Source organism: Coregonus lavaretus (genome assembly GCF_964263955.1).
Source record: "Coregonus lavaretus genome assembly, chromosome: 40".
Taxonomy (NCBI): Eukaryota; Metazoa; Chordata; class Actinopteri; order Salmoniformes; family Salmonidae; genus Coregonus; species Coregonus lavaretus.
This window is the reverse complement of record NC_140027.1, coordinates 6,115,410-6,127,892: the sequence shown is the minus strand read 5'-3', so window position 1 is coordinate 6,127,892 and position 12,483 is coordinate 6,115,410. Positions and strand designations below refer to the sequence as shown.

Below are 12,483 nucleotides of genomic sequence, written 5' to 3'. Positions count from 1 at the left end.
CTCTCTCTGCGTCTCTCTCTCTCTGTGTCTCTCTCTGTGTGTCTCTCTCTGTGTCTCTGTGTGTCTCTCTCTGTGTCTCTCTCTCTGTGTCTCTGTGTGTCTCTCTCTGTTTCTCTCTCTCTGTGTCTCTGTGTGTCTCTCTCTGTGTCTCTCTCTGTGTGTCTCTCTCTCTGTGTCTCTCTCTGTGTGTCTCTCTTTGTGTCTCTCTCTCTCTGTGTCTCTCTCTGTGTGTCTCTCTCTGTGTCTCTGTGTGTCTCTCTCTGTGTCTCTCTCTCTGTGTCTCTGTGTGTCTCTCTCTGTGTCTCTCTCTCTGTGTCTCTGTGTGTCTCTCTCTGTGTGTCTCTGTCTGTGTGTCTCTCTCTGTGTGTCTCTCTCTGTGTGTCTCTGTGTCTCTTTATGTGTGTCTCTCTCTGTGTCTCTCTCTCTCTGTGTCTATCTCTGTGAGTCTCTCTCTGTGTCTCTTCCTGTGTGTCTCTCTATGTGTGTCTCTCTCTGTGTGTCTCTCTCTGTGTCTCTCTCTCTGTGTCTCTCTCTGTGTGTCTCTCTATGTGTGTCTCTCTCTGTGTGTCTCTCTCTGTGTGTTTCTCTGTGTCTCTCTATGTGTGTCTCTCTCTCTGTGTGTCTCTATGTGTGTCTCCCTCTGTGTGTCTCTCTTTGTGTCTCTCTTTGTGTCTTTCTCTGTGTGTCTCTCTCTGTGTCTCTCTCTGTGTCTCTCTCTGTGTCTCTTCCTGTGTCTCTCTCTATGTGTGTCTCTCTCTGTGTCTCTCTCTCTGTGTCTCTCTCTCTGTGTCTCTCGCTGTGTGTCTCTCTCTGTGTGTCTCTCTGTGTGTCTCTCTCTGTGTCTCTCTCTGTGTGTCTCTCTCTGTGTCTCTCTCTGTGTGTCTCTCTGTGTGTCTCTCTTTGTGTCTCTCTCTGTGTCTCTCTCTGTGTCTCTCTCTGTGTGTCTCTCTCTGTGTCTCTCTCTGTGTCTCTCTCTGTGTATCTCTCTGTGTCTCTCTGTGTCTCTCTCTGTGTGTCTCTCTGTGTCTCTCTCTGTGTGTCTCCCTCTGTGTGTCTCTCTCTGTGTCTCTCTCTGTGTCTCTCTCTGTGTGTCTCTCTGTGTGTCTCTCTCTGTGTGTCTCTCTCTGTGTCTCTCTCTGTGTCTCTCTCTGTGTCTCTCTCTCTGTGTCTCTGTGTGTCTCTCTCTGTGTCTCTCTCTCTGTGTCTCTGTGTGTCTCTCTCTGTGTCTCTCTGTGTCTCTCTGTGTGTCTCTCTCTGTGTCTCTTTCTGTGTGTCTCTCTCTGTGTCTCTCTCTCTGTGTGTCTCTCTGTCTGTCTCTCTCTGTGTCTCTCTCTGTGTGTCTCTCTCTCTGTGTCTCTCTCTGTGTGTCTCTCTCTGTGTCTCTCTCTGTGTCTCTCTCTCTCTGTGTCTCTCTCTATGTGTCTCTCTCTGTGTCTCTGTGTGTCTCTCTCTGTGTCTCTCTCTCTGTGTCTCTGTGTGTCTCTCTCTGTGTCTCTCTCTCTGTGTCTCTGTGTGTCTCTCTCTGTGTCTCTCTCTCTGTGTCTCTCTCTGTGTGTCTCTCTCTGTGTGTCTCTCTCTGTGTGTCTATCTCTGTGTCTCTCTGTGTCTCTTTCTGTGTGTCTCTCTCTGTGTCTCTCTCTCTGTGTGTCTATCTCTGTGAGTCTCTCTCTGTGTCTCTTCCTGTGTCTCTCTCTATGTGTGTCTCTCTCTGTGTCTCTCTCTCTGTGTCTCTCTCTCTGTGTCTCTCTCTGTGTGTCTCTCTCTGTGTGTCTCTATGTGTGTCTCTCTCTGTGTCTCTCTCTGTGTGTCTCTCTCTCTGTGTCTCTCTCTGTGTGTCTCTCTCTGTGTCTCTCTCTGTGTCTCTCTCTCTCTGTGTCTCTCTCTGTGTGTCTCTCTCTGTGTCTCTCTCTCTGTGTCTCTGTGTGTCTCTCTCTGTGTGTCTCTGTCTGTGTGTCTCTCTCTGTGTGTCTCTCTCTGTGTGTCTCTGTGTCTCTTTATGTGTGTCTCTCTCTGTGTCTCTCTCTCTGTGTGTCTATCTCTGTGAGTCTCTCTCTGTGTCTCTTCCTGTGTGTCTCTCTATGTGTGTCTCTCTCTGTGTGTCTCTCTCTGTGTCTCTCTCTCTGTGTCTCTCTCTGTGTGTCTCTCTATGTGTGTCTCTATCTGTGTGTCTCTCTCTGTGTGTCTCTCTGTGTCTCTCTATGTGTGTCTCTCTCTCTGTGTGTCTCTCTGTGTGTCTCCCTCTGTGTCTCTCTTTGTGTCTCTCTCTGTCTCTCTCTGTGTCTCTCTCTGTGTCTCTCTCTGTGTCTCTCTCTGTGTCTCTCTGTGTCTCTCTCTGTGTCTCTCTCTGTGTGTCTCTCTGTGTCTCTCTCTGTGTGTCTCTCTGTATGTCTCTCTGTGTGTCTCTCTCTGTGTCTCTTTCTGTGTCTCTCTTTCTGTGTCTCTCTTTCTGTGTCTCTCTCTCTGTGTGTCTCTCTGTGTGTCTGCCTCTGTGTGTCTCTCTGTGTGTCTGCCTCTGTGTGTCTCTCTCTGTGTGTCTCTCTATGTGTCTCTCTATGTGTGTCTCTCTATGTGTCTCTCTCTTTGTCTCTCTCTGTGTGTCTCTCTCTGTGTTTCTCTCTCTGTGTGTCTCTCTCTGTGTGTCTCTCTCTGTGTCTCCCTCTGTGTCTCTCTCTCTGTGTGTCTCTCTCTCTGTGTCTCTGTGTGTGTCTCTCTGTGTCTCTTTCTGAGTGTCTTTCTCTGTGTGTCTCTCTATGTGTGTCTCTCTGTGTGTCTCTCTCTGTGTCTCCCTCTGTGTCTCTCTCTCTGTGTGTCTCTCTCTGTGTGTCTCCCTCTGTGTGTCTCTCTCTGTGTGTCTCTCTCTGTGTCTCTCTCTGTGTGTCTCTCCCTGTGTCTCTCTCTGTGTCTCTCTCTGTGTGTCTCTCTGTGTCTCTCTCTGTGTCTCTCTCTCTGTGTCTCTGTGTGTCTCTCTCTCTGTGTCTCTCTCTCTGTGTCTCTATGTGTCTTTCTCTGTGTCTCTCTCTCTGTGTCTCTGTGTGTCTCTCTCTGTGTGTCTCTGTCTGTGTGTCTCTCTCTGTGTGTCTCTCTCTCTGTGTCTCTCTGTGTGTCTCTCTCTGTGTCTCTCTCTGTGTCTCTCTCTGCGTCTCTCTCTCTCTGTGTCTCTCTCTGTGTGTCTCTCTCTGTGTCTCTGTGTGTCTCTCTCTGTGTCTCTCTCTCTGTGTCTCTGTGTGTCTCTCTCTGTTTCTCTCTCTCTGTGTCTCTGTGTGTCTCTCTCTGTGTCTCTCTCTGTGTGTCTCTCTCTCTGTGTCTCTCTCTGTGTGTCTCTCTTTGTGTCTCTCTCTCTCTGTGTCTCTCTCTGTGTGTCTCTCTCTGTGTCTCTGTGTGTCTCTCTCTGTGTCTCTCTCTCTGTGTGTCTGTGTGTCTCTCTCTGTGTCTCTCTCTCTGTGTCTCTGTGTGTCTCTCTCTGTGTGTCTCTGTCTGTGTGTCTCTCTCTGTGTGTCTCTCTCTGTGTGTCTCTGTGTCTCTTTATGTGTGTCTCTCTCTGTGTCTCTCTCTCTGTGTGTCTATCTCTGTGAGTCTCTCTCTGTGTCTCTTCCTGTGTGTCTCTCTATGTGTGTCTCTCTCTGTGTGTCTCTCTCTGTGTCTCTCTCTCTGTGTCTCTCTCTGTGTGTTTCTCTATGTGTGTCTCTCTCTGTGTGTCTCTCTCTGTGTGTTTCTCTGTGTCTCTCTATGTGTGTCTCTCTCTCTGTGTGTCTCTCTGTGTGTCTCCCTCTGTGTGTCTCTCTTTGTGTCTCTCTTTGTGTCTCTCTCTGTGTGTCTCTCTCTGTGTCTCTCTCTGTGTCTCTCTCTGTGTCTCTTCCTGTGTCTCTCTCTATGTGTGTCTCTCTCTGTGTCTCTCTCTCTGTGTCTCTCTCTCTGTGTCTCTCGCTGTGTGTCTCTCTCTGTGTGTCTCTCTGTGTGTCTCTCTCTGTGTCTCTCTCTGTGTGTCTCTCTCTGTGTCTCTCTCTGTGTGTCTCTCTGTGTGTCTCTCTTTGTGTCTCTCTCTGTGTCTCTCTCTGTGTCTCTCTCTGTGTGTCTCTCTCTGTGTCTCTCACTGTGTCTCTCTCTGTGTATCTCTCTGTGTCTCTCTGTGTCTCTCTCTGTGTGTCTCTCTGTGTCTCTCTCTGTGTGTCTCCCTCTGTGTGTCTCTCTCTGTGTCTCTCTCTGTGTCTCTCTCTGTGTGTCTCTCTGTGTGTCTCTCTCTGTGTGTCTCTCTCTGTGTCTCTCTCTGTGTCTCTCTCTGTGTCTCTCTCTGTGTCTCTCTCTCTGTGTCTCTGTGTGTCTCTCTCTGTGTCTCTCTCTCTGTGTCTCTGTGTGTCTCTCTCTGTGTCTCTCTGTGTCTCTCTGTGTGTCTCTCTCTGTGTCTTTTTCTGTGTGTCTCTCTCTGTGTCTCTCTCTCTGTGTGTCTCTCTGTCTGTCTCTCTCTGTGTCTCTCTCTGTGTGTCTCTCTCTCTGTGTCTCTCTCTGTGTGTCTCTCTCTGTGTCTCTCTCTGTGTCTCTCTCTCTGTGTCTCTCTCTATGTGTCTCTCTCTGTGTCTCTGTGTGTCTCTCTCTGTGTCTCTCTCTCTGTGTCTCTGTGTGTCTCTCTCTGTGTCTCTCTCTCTGTGTCTCTGTGTGTCTCTCTCTGTGTCTCTCTCTCTGTGTCTCTCTCTGTGTGTCTCTCTCTGTGTGTCTCTCTCTGTGTGTCTATCTCTGTGTCTCTCTGTGTCTCTTTCTGTGTGTCTCTCTCTGTGTCTCTCTCTCTGTGTGTCTATCTCTGTGAGTCTCTCTCTGTGTCTCTTCCTGTGTCTCTCTCTATGTGTGTTTCTCTCTGTGTCTCTCTCTCTGTGTCTCTCTCTCTGTGTCTCTCTCTGTGTGTCTCTCTCTGTGTGTCTCTATGTGTGTCTCTCTCTGTGTCTCTCTCTGTGTGTCTCTCTCTCTGTGTCTCTCTCTGTGTGTCTCTCTCTGTGTCTCTCTCTGTGTCTCTCTCTCTCTGTGTCTCTCTCTGTGTGTCTCTCTCTGTGTCTCTCTCTCTGTGTCTCTGTGTGTCTCTCTCTGTGTGTCTCTGTCTGTGTGTCTCTCTCTGTGTGTCTCTCTCTGTGTGTCTCTGTGTCTCTTTATGTGTGTCTCTCTCTGTGTCTCTCTCTCTGTGTGTCTATCTCTGTGAGTCTCTCTCTGTGTCTCTTCCTGTGTGTCTCTCTATGTGTGTCTCTCTCTCTGTGTCTCTCTCTGTGTCTCTCTCTCTGTGTCTCTCTCTGTGTGTCTCTCTATGTGTGTCTCTATCTGTGTGTCTCTCTCTGTGTGTCTCTCTGTGTCTCTCTATGTGTGTCTCTCTCTCTGTGTGTCTCTCTGTGTGTCTCCCTCTGTGTCTCTCTTTGTGTCTCTCTCTGTGTCTCTCTCTGTGTCTCTCTCTGTGTCTCTCTCTGTGTCTCTCTGTGTCTCTCTCTGTGTCTCTCTCTGTGTGTCTCTCTGTGTCTCTCTCTATGTGTCTCTCTGTATGTCTCTCTGTGTGTCTCTCTCTGTGTCTCTTTCTGTGTCTCTCTTTCTGTGTCTCTCTTTCTGTGTCTCTCTCTCTGTGTGTCTGCCTCTGTGTGTCTCTCTGTGTGTCTGCCTCTGTGTGTCTCTCTCTGTGTGTCTCTCTATGTGTCTCTCTATGTGTGTCTCTCTATGTGTCTCTCTCTGTGTCTCTCTCTGTGTGTCTCTCTCTGTGTTTCTCTCTCTGTGTGTCTCTCTCTGTGTGTCTCTCTCTGTGTCTCCCTCTGTGTCTCTCTCTCTGTGTGTCTCTCTCTGTGTGTCTCCCTCTGTGTGTCTCTCTCTGTATGTCTCTCTCTGTGTCTCTCTCTGTGTGTCTCTCCCTGTGTCTCTCTCTGTGTCTCTCTCTGTGTGTCTCTCTGTGTCTCTCTCTGTGTCTCTCTCTCTGTGTCTCTGTGTGTCTCTCTCTCTGTGTCTCTCTCTCTGTGTCTCTGTGTGTCTTTCTCTGTGTCTCTCTCTCTGTGTGTCTGTGTGTCTCTCTCTGTGTGTCTCTGTCTGTGTGTCTCTCTCTGTGTGTCTCTCTCTCTGTGTCTCTGTGTGTGTCTCTCTGTGTCTCTTTCTGAGTGTCTTTCTCTGTGTGTCTCTCTATGTGTGTCTCTCTGTGTGTCTCTCTCTGTGTCTCTCTCTGTGTCTCTCTCTGTGTCTCTCTCTGCGTCTCTCTCTCTCTGTGTCTCTCTCTGTGTGTCTCTCTCTGTGTCTCTGTGTGTCTCTCTCTGTGTCTCTCTCTCTGTGTCTCTGTGTGTCTCTCTCTGTTTCTCTCTCTCTGTGTCTCTGTGTGTCTCTCTCTGTGTCTCTCTCTGTGTGTCTCTCTCTCTGTGTCTCTCTCTGTGTGTCTCTCTTTGTGTCTCTCTCTCTCTGTGTCTCTCTCTGTGTGTCTCTCTCTGTGTCTCTGTGTGTCTCTCTCTGTGTCTCTCTCTCTGTGTCTCTGTGTGTCTCTCTCTGTGTCTCTCTCTCTGTGTCTCTGTGTGTCTCTCTCTGTGTGTCTCTGTCTATGTGTCTCTCTCTGTGTGTCTCTCTCTGTGTGTCTCTGTGTCTCTTTATGTGTGTCTCTCTCTGTGTCTCTCTCTCTGTGTGTCTATCTCTGTGAGTCTCTCTCTGTGTCTCTTCCTGTGTGTCTCTCTATGTGTGTCTCTCTCTGTGTGTCTCTCTCTGTGTCTCTCTCTCTGTGTCTCTCTCTGTGTGTCTCTCTATGTGTGTCTCTCTCTGTGTGTCTCTCTCTGTGTGTTTCTCTGTGTCTCTCTATGTGTGTCTCTCTCTCTGTGTGTCTATCTGTGTGTCTCCCTCTGTGTGTCTCTCTTTGTGTCTCTCTTTGTGTCTCTCTCTGTGTGTCTCTCTCTGTGTCTCTCTCTGTGTCTCTCTCTGTGTCTCTCTGTGTCTCTCTCTGTGTGTCTCTCTGTGTCTCTCTCTGTGTGTCTCTCTGTGTCTCTCTCTGTGTGTCTCTCTGTGTGTCTCTCTGTGTGTCTCTCTCTGTGTCTCTCTCTGTGTCTCTTTCTGTGTCTCTCTTTCTGTGTCTCTCTCTCTGTGTGTCTCTCTGTGTGTCTCCCTCTGTGTGTCTCTCTCTGTGTGTCTCTCTCTGTGTCTCTCTATGTGTGTCTCTCTATGTGTCTCTCCCTGTGTCTCTCTCTGTGTGTCTCTCTCTGTGTGTCTCTCTCTGTGTGTCTCTCTCTGTGTGTCTCTCTCTGTGTCTCCCTCTGTGTCTCTCTCTCTGTGTGTCTCTCTCTGTGTGTCTCCCTCTGTGTCTCTCTCTGTGTGTCTCTCTCTGTGTCTCTCTCTGTGTGTCTTTCCCTGTGTCTCTCTCTGTGTCTCTCTATGTGTGTCTCTCTCTGTGTGTCTTTCCCTGTGTCTCTCTCTGTGTCTCTCTATGTGTGTCTCTCTCTGTGTCTCTGTGTGTCTCTCACTGTGTCTCTCTCTGTGTCTCTCTCTCTGTGTCTCTGTGTGTGTCTCTCTGTGTCTCTTTCTGTGTGTCTTTCTCTGTGTGTCTCTCTATGTGTGTCTCTCTGTGTGTCTCTCTCTGTGTCTCTCTCTGTGTGTCTCTCTCTGTGTCTCTCTCTGCGTCTCTCTCTCTCTGTGTCTCTCTCTGTGTGTCTCTCTCTGTGTCTCTGTGTGTCTCTCTCTGTGTCTCTCTCTCTGTGTCTCTGTGTGTCTCTCTCTGTGTCTCTCTCTCTGTGTCTCTGTGTCTCTCTCTGTGTCTCTCTCTTTGTGTCTCTCTGTGTGTCTCTCTCTGTGTGTCTCTCTCTGTGTCTCTCTGTGTCTCTTTCTGTGTATCTCTCTCTGTGTCTCTCTCTCTGTGTGTCTATCTCTGTGAGTCTCTCTCTGTGTCTCTTCCTGTTTGTCTCTCTATGTGTGTCTCTTTCTGTGTGTCTCTCTCTGTGTCTCTCTCTCTGTGTCTCTCTCTGTGTGTCTCTCTACGTGTGTCTCTCTCTGTGTGTCTCTCTCTGTGTGTCGCTCTGTGTCTCTCTCTGTGTCTCTCTCTCTGTGTCTCTCTCTCTGTGTGTCTCTCTATGTGTCTCCCTCTGTGTGTCTCTCTCTGTGTCTCTCTGTGTCTCTCTCTCTGTGTCTCTCTCTGTTTCTCTCTCTCTGTGTCTCTCTCTCTGTGTGTCTCTCTGTGTGTCTCCCTCTGTGTGTCTCTCTCTGTGTCTCTCTATGTGTGTCTCTCTATGTGTGTCTCTCTCTGTGTGTCTCTCTCTGTGTGTCTCTCTCTGTGTGTCTCTTTCTCTGTGTCTCCCTCTGTGTCTCTCTCTCTGTGTGTCTCTCTCTGTGTGTCTCCCTCTGTATGTCTCTCTCTGTGTGTCTCTCTCTGTGTGTCTCTCTGTGTGTCTCTCCTTGTGTCTCTCTCTGTGTCTCTCTCTGTGTGTCTCTCTGTGTCTCTCTCTGTGTCTCTCTCTCTGTGTCTCTGTGTCTCTCTCTCTGTCTCTCTGTGTCTCTCTCTGTGTCTCTCTCTCTGTGTCTCTGTGTGTCTCTCTGTGTCTCTTTCTGTGTGTCTTTCTCTGTGTGTCTCTCTGTGTGTGTCTCTCTGTGTGTCTCTCTCTGTGTGTCTCTCTCTCTTTGTCTCTCTCTGTGTGTCTCTCTCTGTGTCTCTCTCTGTGTCTCTCTCTGTGTCTCTCTCGCTCTGTGTCTATGTGTGTCTCTCTCTGTGTCTCTCTCTCTCTGTGTCTCTCTCTGTGTCTCTCTCTCTGTGTCTCTGTGTGTCTCTCTCTGTGTCTCTCTCTGTGTCTCTCTCTGTTTCTCTCTGTGTCTCTTTCTGTGTGTCTCTCTCTGTGTCTCTCTCTCTGTGTCTCTTCCTGTGTCTCTCTCTCTGTGTCTCTCTCTGTGTCTCTCTGTGTCTCTCTCTGTGTGTCTCTCTCTGTGTCTCTCTCTCTGTGTCTCTCTCTGTGTGTCTCTCTCTCTGTGTCTCTCTATGTGTGTTTCTCTCTTTGTGTCTCTCTCTCTGTGTCTATGTGTGTCTCTCTCTGTGTCTCTCTCTCTGTGTCTCTCTCTCTGTGTCTCTCTCTGTGTCTCTCTCTGTGTCTCTCTCTCTGTGTCTCTGTGTGTCTCTCTCTGTGTCTCTCTCTGTGTGTCTCTCTCTGTGTCTCTCTGTGTCTCTTTCTGTGTGTCTCTCTCTGTGTCTCTCTCTGTGAGTCTCTCTCTGTGTCTCTTCCTGTGTGTTTCTCTATGTGTGTCTCTCTCTGTGTGTCTCTCTCTGTGTCTCTCTCTCTGTGTCTCTCTCTCTGTGTGTCTCTCTATGTGTGTCTCTCTCTTTGTGTCTCTCTCTGTGTGTCTCTCTCTGTGTCTCTCTCTGTGTGTCTCTCTCTGTGTCTCTCTCTTTGTCTCTCTCTCTGTGTCTCTCTCTGTGTCTCTCTGTGTGTCTCTCTCTCTGTGTCTCTCTCTCTGTGCCTCTCTCTCTGTGTATCTCTCTGTGTCTCTCTCTGTGTCTCTCTGTGTGTCTCCCTCTGTGTCTCTCTCTCTGTGTGTCTCTGTCTGTGTGTCTCTCTCTGTGTCTCTCTCTCTGTGTGTCTCTCTCTCTGTGTATCTCTCTGTGTGTCTCCCTCTGTGTGTCTCTCTCTGTGTGTCTATGTCTGTGTGTCTCTCTCTGTGTCTCTCTCTGTGTGTCTCTCTGGGTGTCTCCCTCTGTGTGTCTCTCTCTGTGTGTCTCTGTCTGTGTGTCTCTCTCTGTGTCTCTCTCTGTGTGTCTCTCTCTGTGTGTCTCTCTCTGTGTGTCTCTCTCTGTGTGTCTCTCTCTGTGTGTCTATGTCTGTGTGTCTCTCTCTGTGTCTCTCTCTGTGTGTCTCTCTGGGTGTCTCCCTCTGTGTGTCTCTCTCTGTGTCTCTCTCTGTGTGTCTCTCTCTGTGTGTCTCTCTCTGTGTGTCTCTCTCTGTGTGTCTCTCTCTGTGTGTCTCTCTCTGTGTGTCTCTCTCTGTGTCTCCCTCTGTGTCTCTCTCTCTGTGTGTCTCTCTCTGTGTCTCCCTCTGTGTGTCTCTCTCTGTGTCTCTCTCTCTGTGTCTCCCTCTGTGTCTCTCTCTCTTTGTGTCTCTGTCTGTGTGTCTCTCTCTGTGTGTCTCTCTCTGTGTGTCTCTCTCTGTGTGTCTCTCTGTGTGTCTCCCTCTGTGTGTCTCTCTCTGTGTGTCTATGTCTGTGTGTCTCTCTCTGTGTCTCTCTCTGGGTGTCTCTCTGGGTGTCTCCCTCTGTGTGTCTCTCTCTGTGTGTCTCTGTCTGTGTGTCTCTCTCTGTGTCTCTCTCTGTGTGTCTCTCTCCGTCTCTCTCTTTCTCTCTGTCTCTCTCTCTCTCTCGCTCTCTCTCCTTTCTTTACAAATATCTCCGTTGGTTTTCCCCTCCATCTCTTCCCCCTTTTTATCCTCCCTCCCTCTCCCCTTACACACTCTCTCCTTCTCTCTCTTCCTCTCTGCATTGCTCAATCTAACAACCTCTATGCATCACCCCATCTCCCTCCCTCCAACAAACATTCCACCCCCCCCCTCCCCCCACCAGGTTAGAGGTGCAGTGTGAGGTGGTGGAGGCGGAGGTCAACCACGTGTTCCCAGCCTTCTCCGTCCTACGCCGGGAGTGCGGCCTCCAGAAGGACCCCCTCCTCTACAGCTGCGCCGGCCACAGCCCCAAGTACCGCCGCCTCTGCCCCTGCCGGGACTACCGCCGCAGCCAGATCGCTCTCTGCCGAGACTGCTTATGAGGAGGGGCCCAGTTTTTACAATGAACGCCTGACCTGGCTAGGTGGCTAGGAAAAACTCCAGGCCCTCTAGTTATAGCCTATGAACTGTAGACTTTAAACTATGGACTATGAGCTTAACCGGCCCTGGTTATGATGTCGTCGTCGTCGTCGTCCCCCCCCCCCCCCCGTCCCCCCCCCAAGAGAGATATGCTGGACTATACTGCAACGAGTGTAACCATTCACCATGTGGCCACAGGAAAACACAGTAATCTACAATAGGGAAACGGCTATATCGCCATCTAGCTAGCTACCTAACTAATACCTAGAGGAGACCCACTGACCCGAAGATCATTGATTTGCTGCTACAATATAAATAATTGGACTTTAACCCTCCAAGACTAGGGAGTCAAGAGAGTTATCGACCCGGGGGAGAAAACGGGTGACACAACATGTGACAAAGACCTAGAAAATGTGACCTTTGGTTGCAATGCCAACTTCGGGTCAATAACCAATCTCCTCTCCCATTCTCTCTTTGGCGCTGCGCTTTGACAGTGGATGATGGACACTCAGACACTCTCCCTAGACTCTCTCCTCCTTCTAAAGATGAACTGATTCTTTTGTGCGACTAAGATAACCCTGATTGCCAACAGAGTCAATGCAATCATCTCTGTTGCGCTAAAATTAACTAAAACAGATTAAAGATTATTTTTTAATAAAGCGACCGTTTTGAGCTCTGCTACTGCGAGAACAGAGGATTTTTAAGAACCTTTCGGCTGTTTTGTGACAAAAATAAAAAAATAAAAATGGAAAGTTAAAAAGAGATCAAAGCGTCGCTGTCGTTTTGTTGTCAGTCTTGTCATGACTCATAAATGTATTTTCTTTTCTTTCTGGATTAATGGTTTCTTTCATCTCTGGCTGCTCATTTTTCATTTCCCTCCTGTCTTCCCCTGCCCATCCATCCATGAGAGATGAGAGATATGAGAGATGTTTGATCTTCCACTCCTCCAGAGCCAGAAGCAAGGGATGAGACAGTCGATATGTTGCGTTGGAGGGGGGAGGAAATCAGATATCCGTTCTGCTTTCTGGATTTCCAGATGAGACATGCACTTCTGAGGCCAGCGTTCACAACACTGGATCTTACCTTGGGAAGTGAGTGGGTGATCCAACATAACCCTTAACGTACCAGTCAAATGCTCATAGTAGGAAAGTAGCTGGCCTTTACTAAGAAACAGAATATGTAACATAGATCAAATTATACCTTTCAAGTCTTGGGGCTAATTGTTTTTACACCAAGTAGGAATCTTTTGGGAGAGTGCAAGGGTTTTCCTCTGATACGTCTATGAGGTGGACGTCTATGGTAGTGACGATAGTGGTCCATAACTGTGGATGTCTATGGTATTGGATGTACTGCTAGATGTACTGTGTGTAGTAGTGGGTGTAATCTTCATAGTGAATATCGATTGTTGTGTACAGTACATCTATTGAAGCATTGGCTTGAAGCATTAGTTAACAGCTCAGTTTCTGCTCCTGGTCAGTATCCCAGTGAATGAAGTAGAATATAATGAATAACACATCATAAGAGTGAAGGCCATGCAGAATTCCCCATTGGCCTGAAAGGGAATAAGATAGCATTATTTAAAGCTCTCTGTGTTTTCAATTTCATATAACCCATAGGCCAATGAATAATTGTTATCCAGGCGTTCATCTCTTGGAGCTCGATATATACAAGAATAATAAAAAAAACAATTATCTGTACTTTGGGGAAAGGTATTTGAATTAAATCCCACTGTTCC

General features: G+C 48.4%; 1 protein-coding gene across 1 annotated transcript in view; it reads left to right on the top strand.

The window, feature by feature from the left end:
* Positions 1-10,711, top strand: part of LOC311113370 (alpha-1,6-mannosylglycoprotein 6-beta-N-acetylglucosaminyltransferase B-like) — a gene marked incomplete at both ends in the record, with an annotated part of 119,167 nt that extends 108,456 nt beyond the window's left edge. The window contains one exon of the mRNA XM_084156579.1: positions 10,513-10,711. Coding sequence (XP_084012705.1) covers positions 10,513-10,711 — 199 coding nt within the window. The remainder of the gene's footprint in view (positions 1-10,512) is intronic.
* Between the last annotated feature and the right edge of the window lie 1,772 nt (positions 10,712-12,483).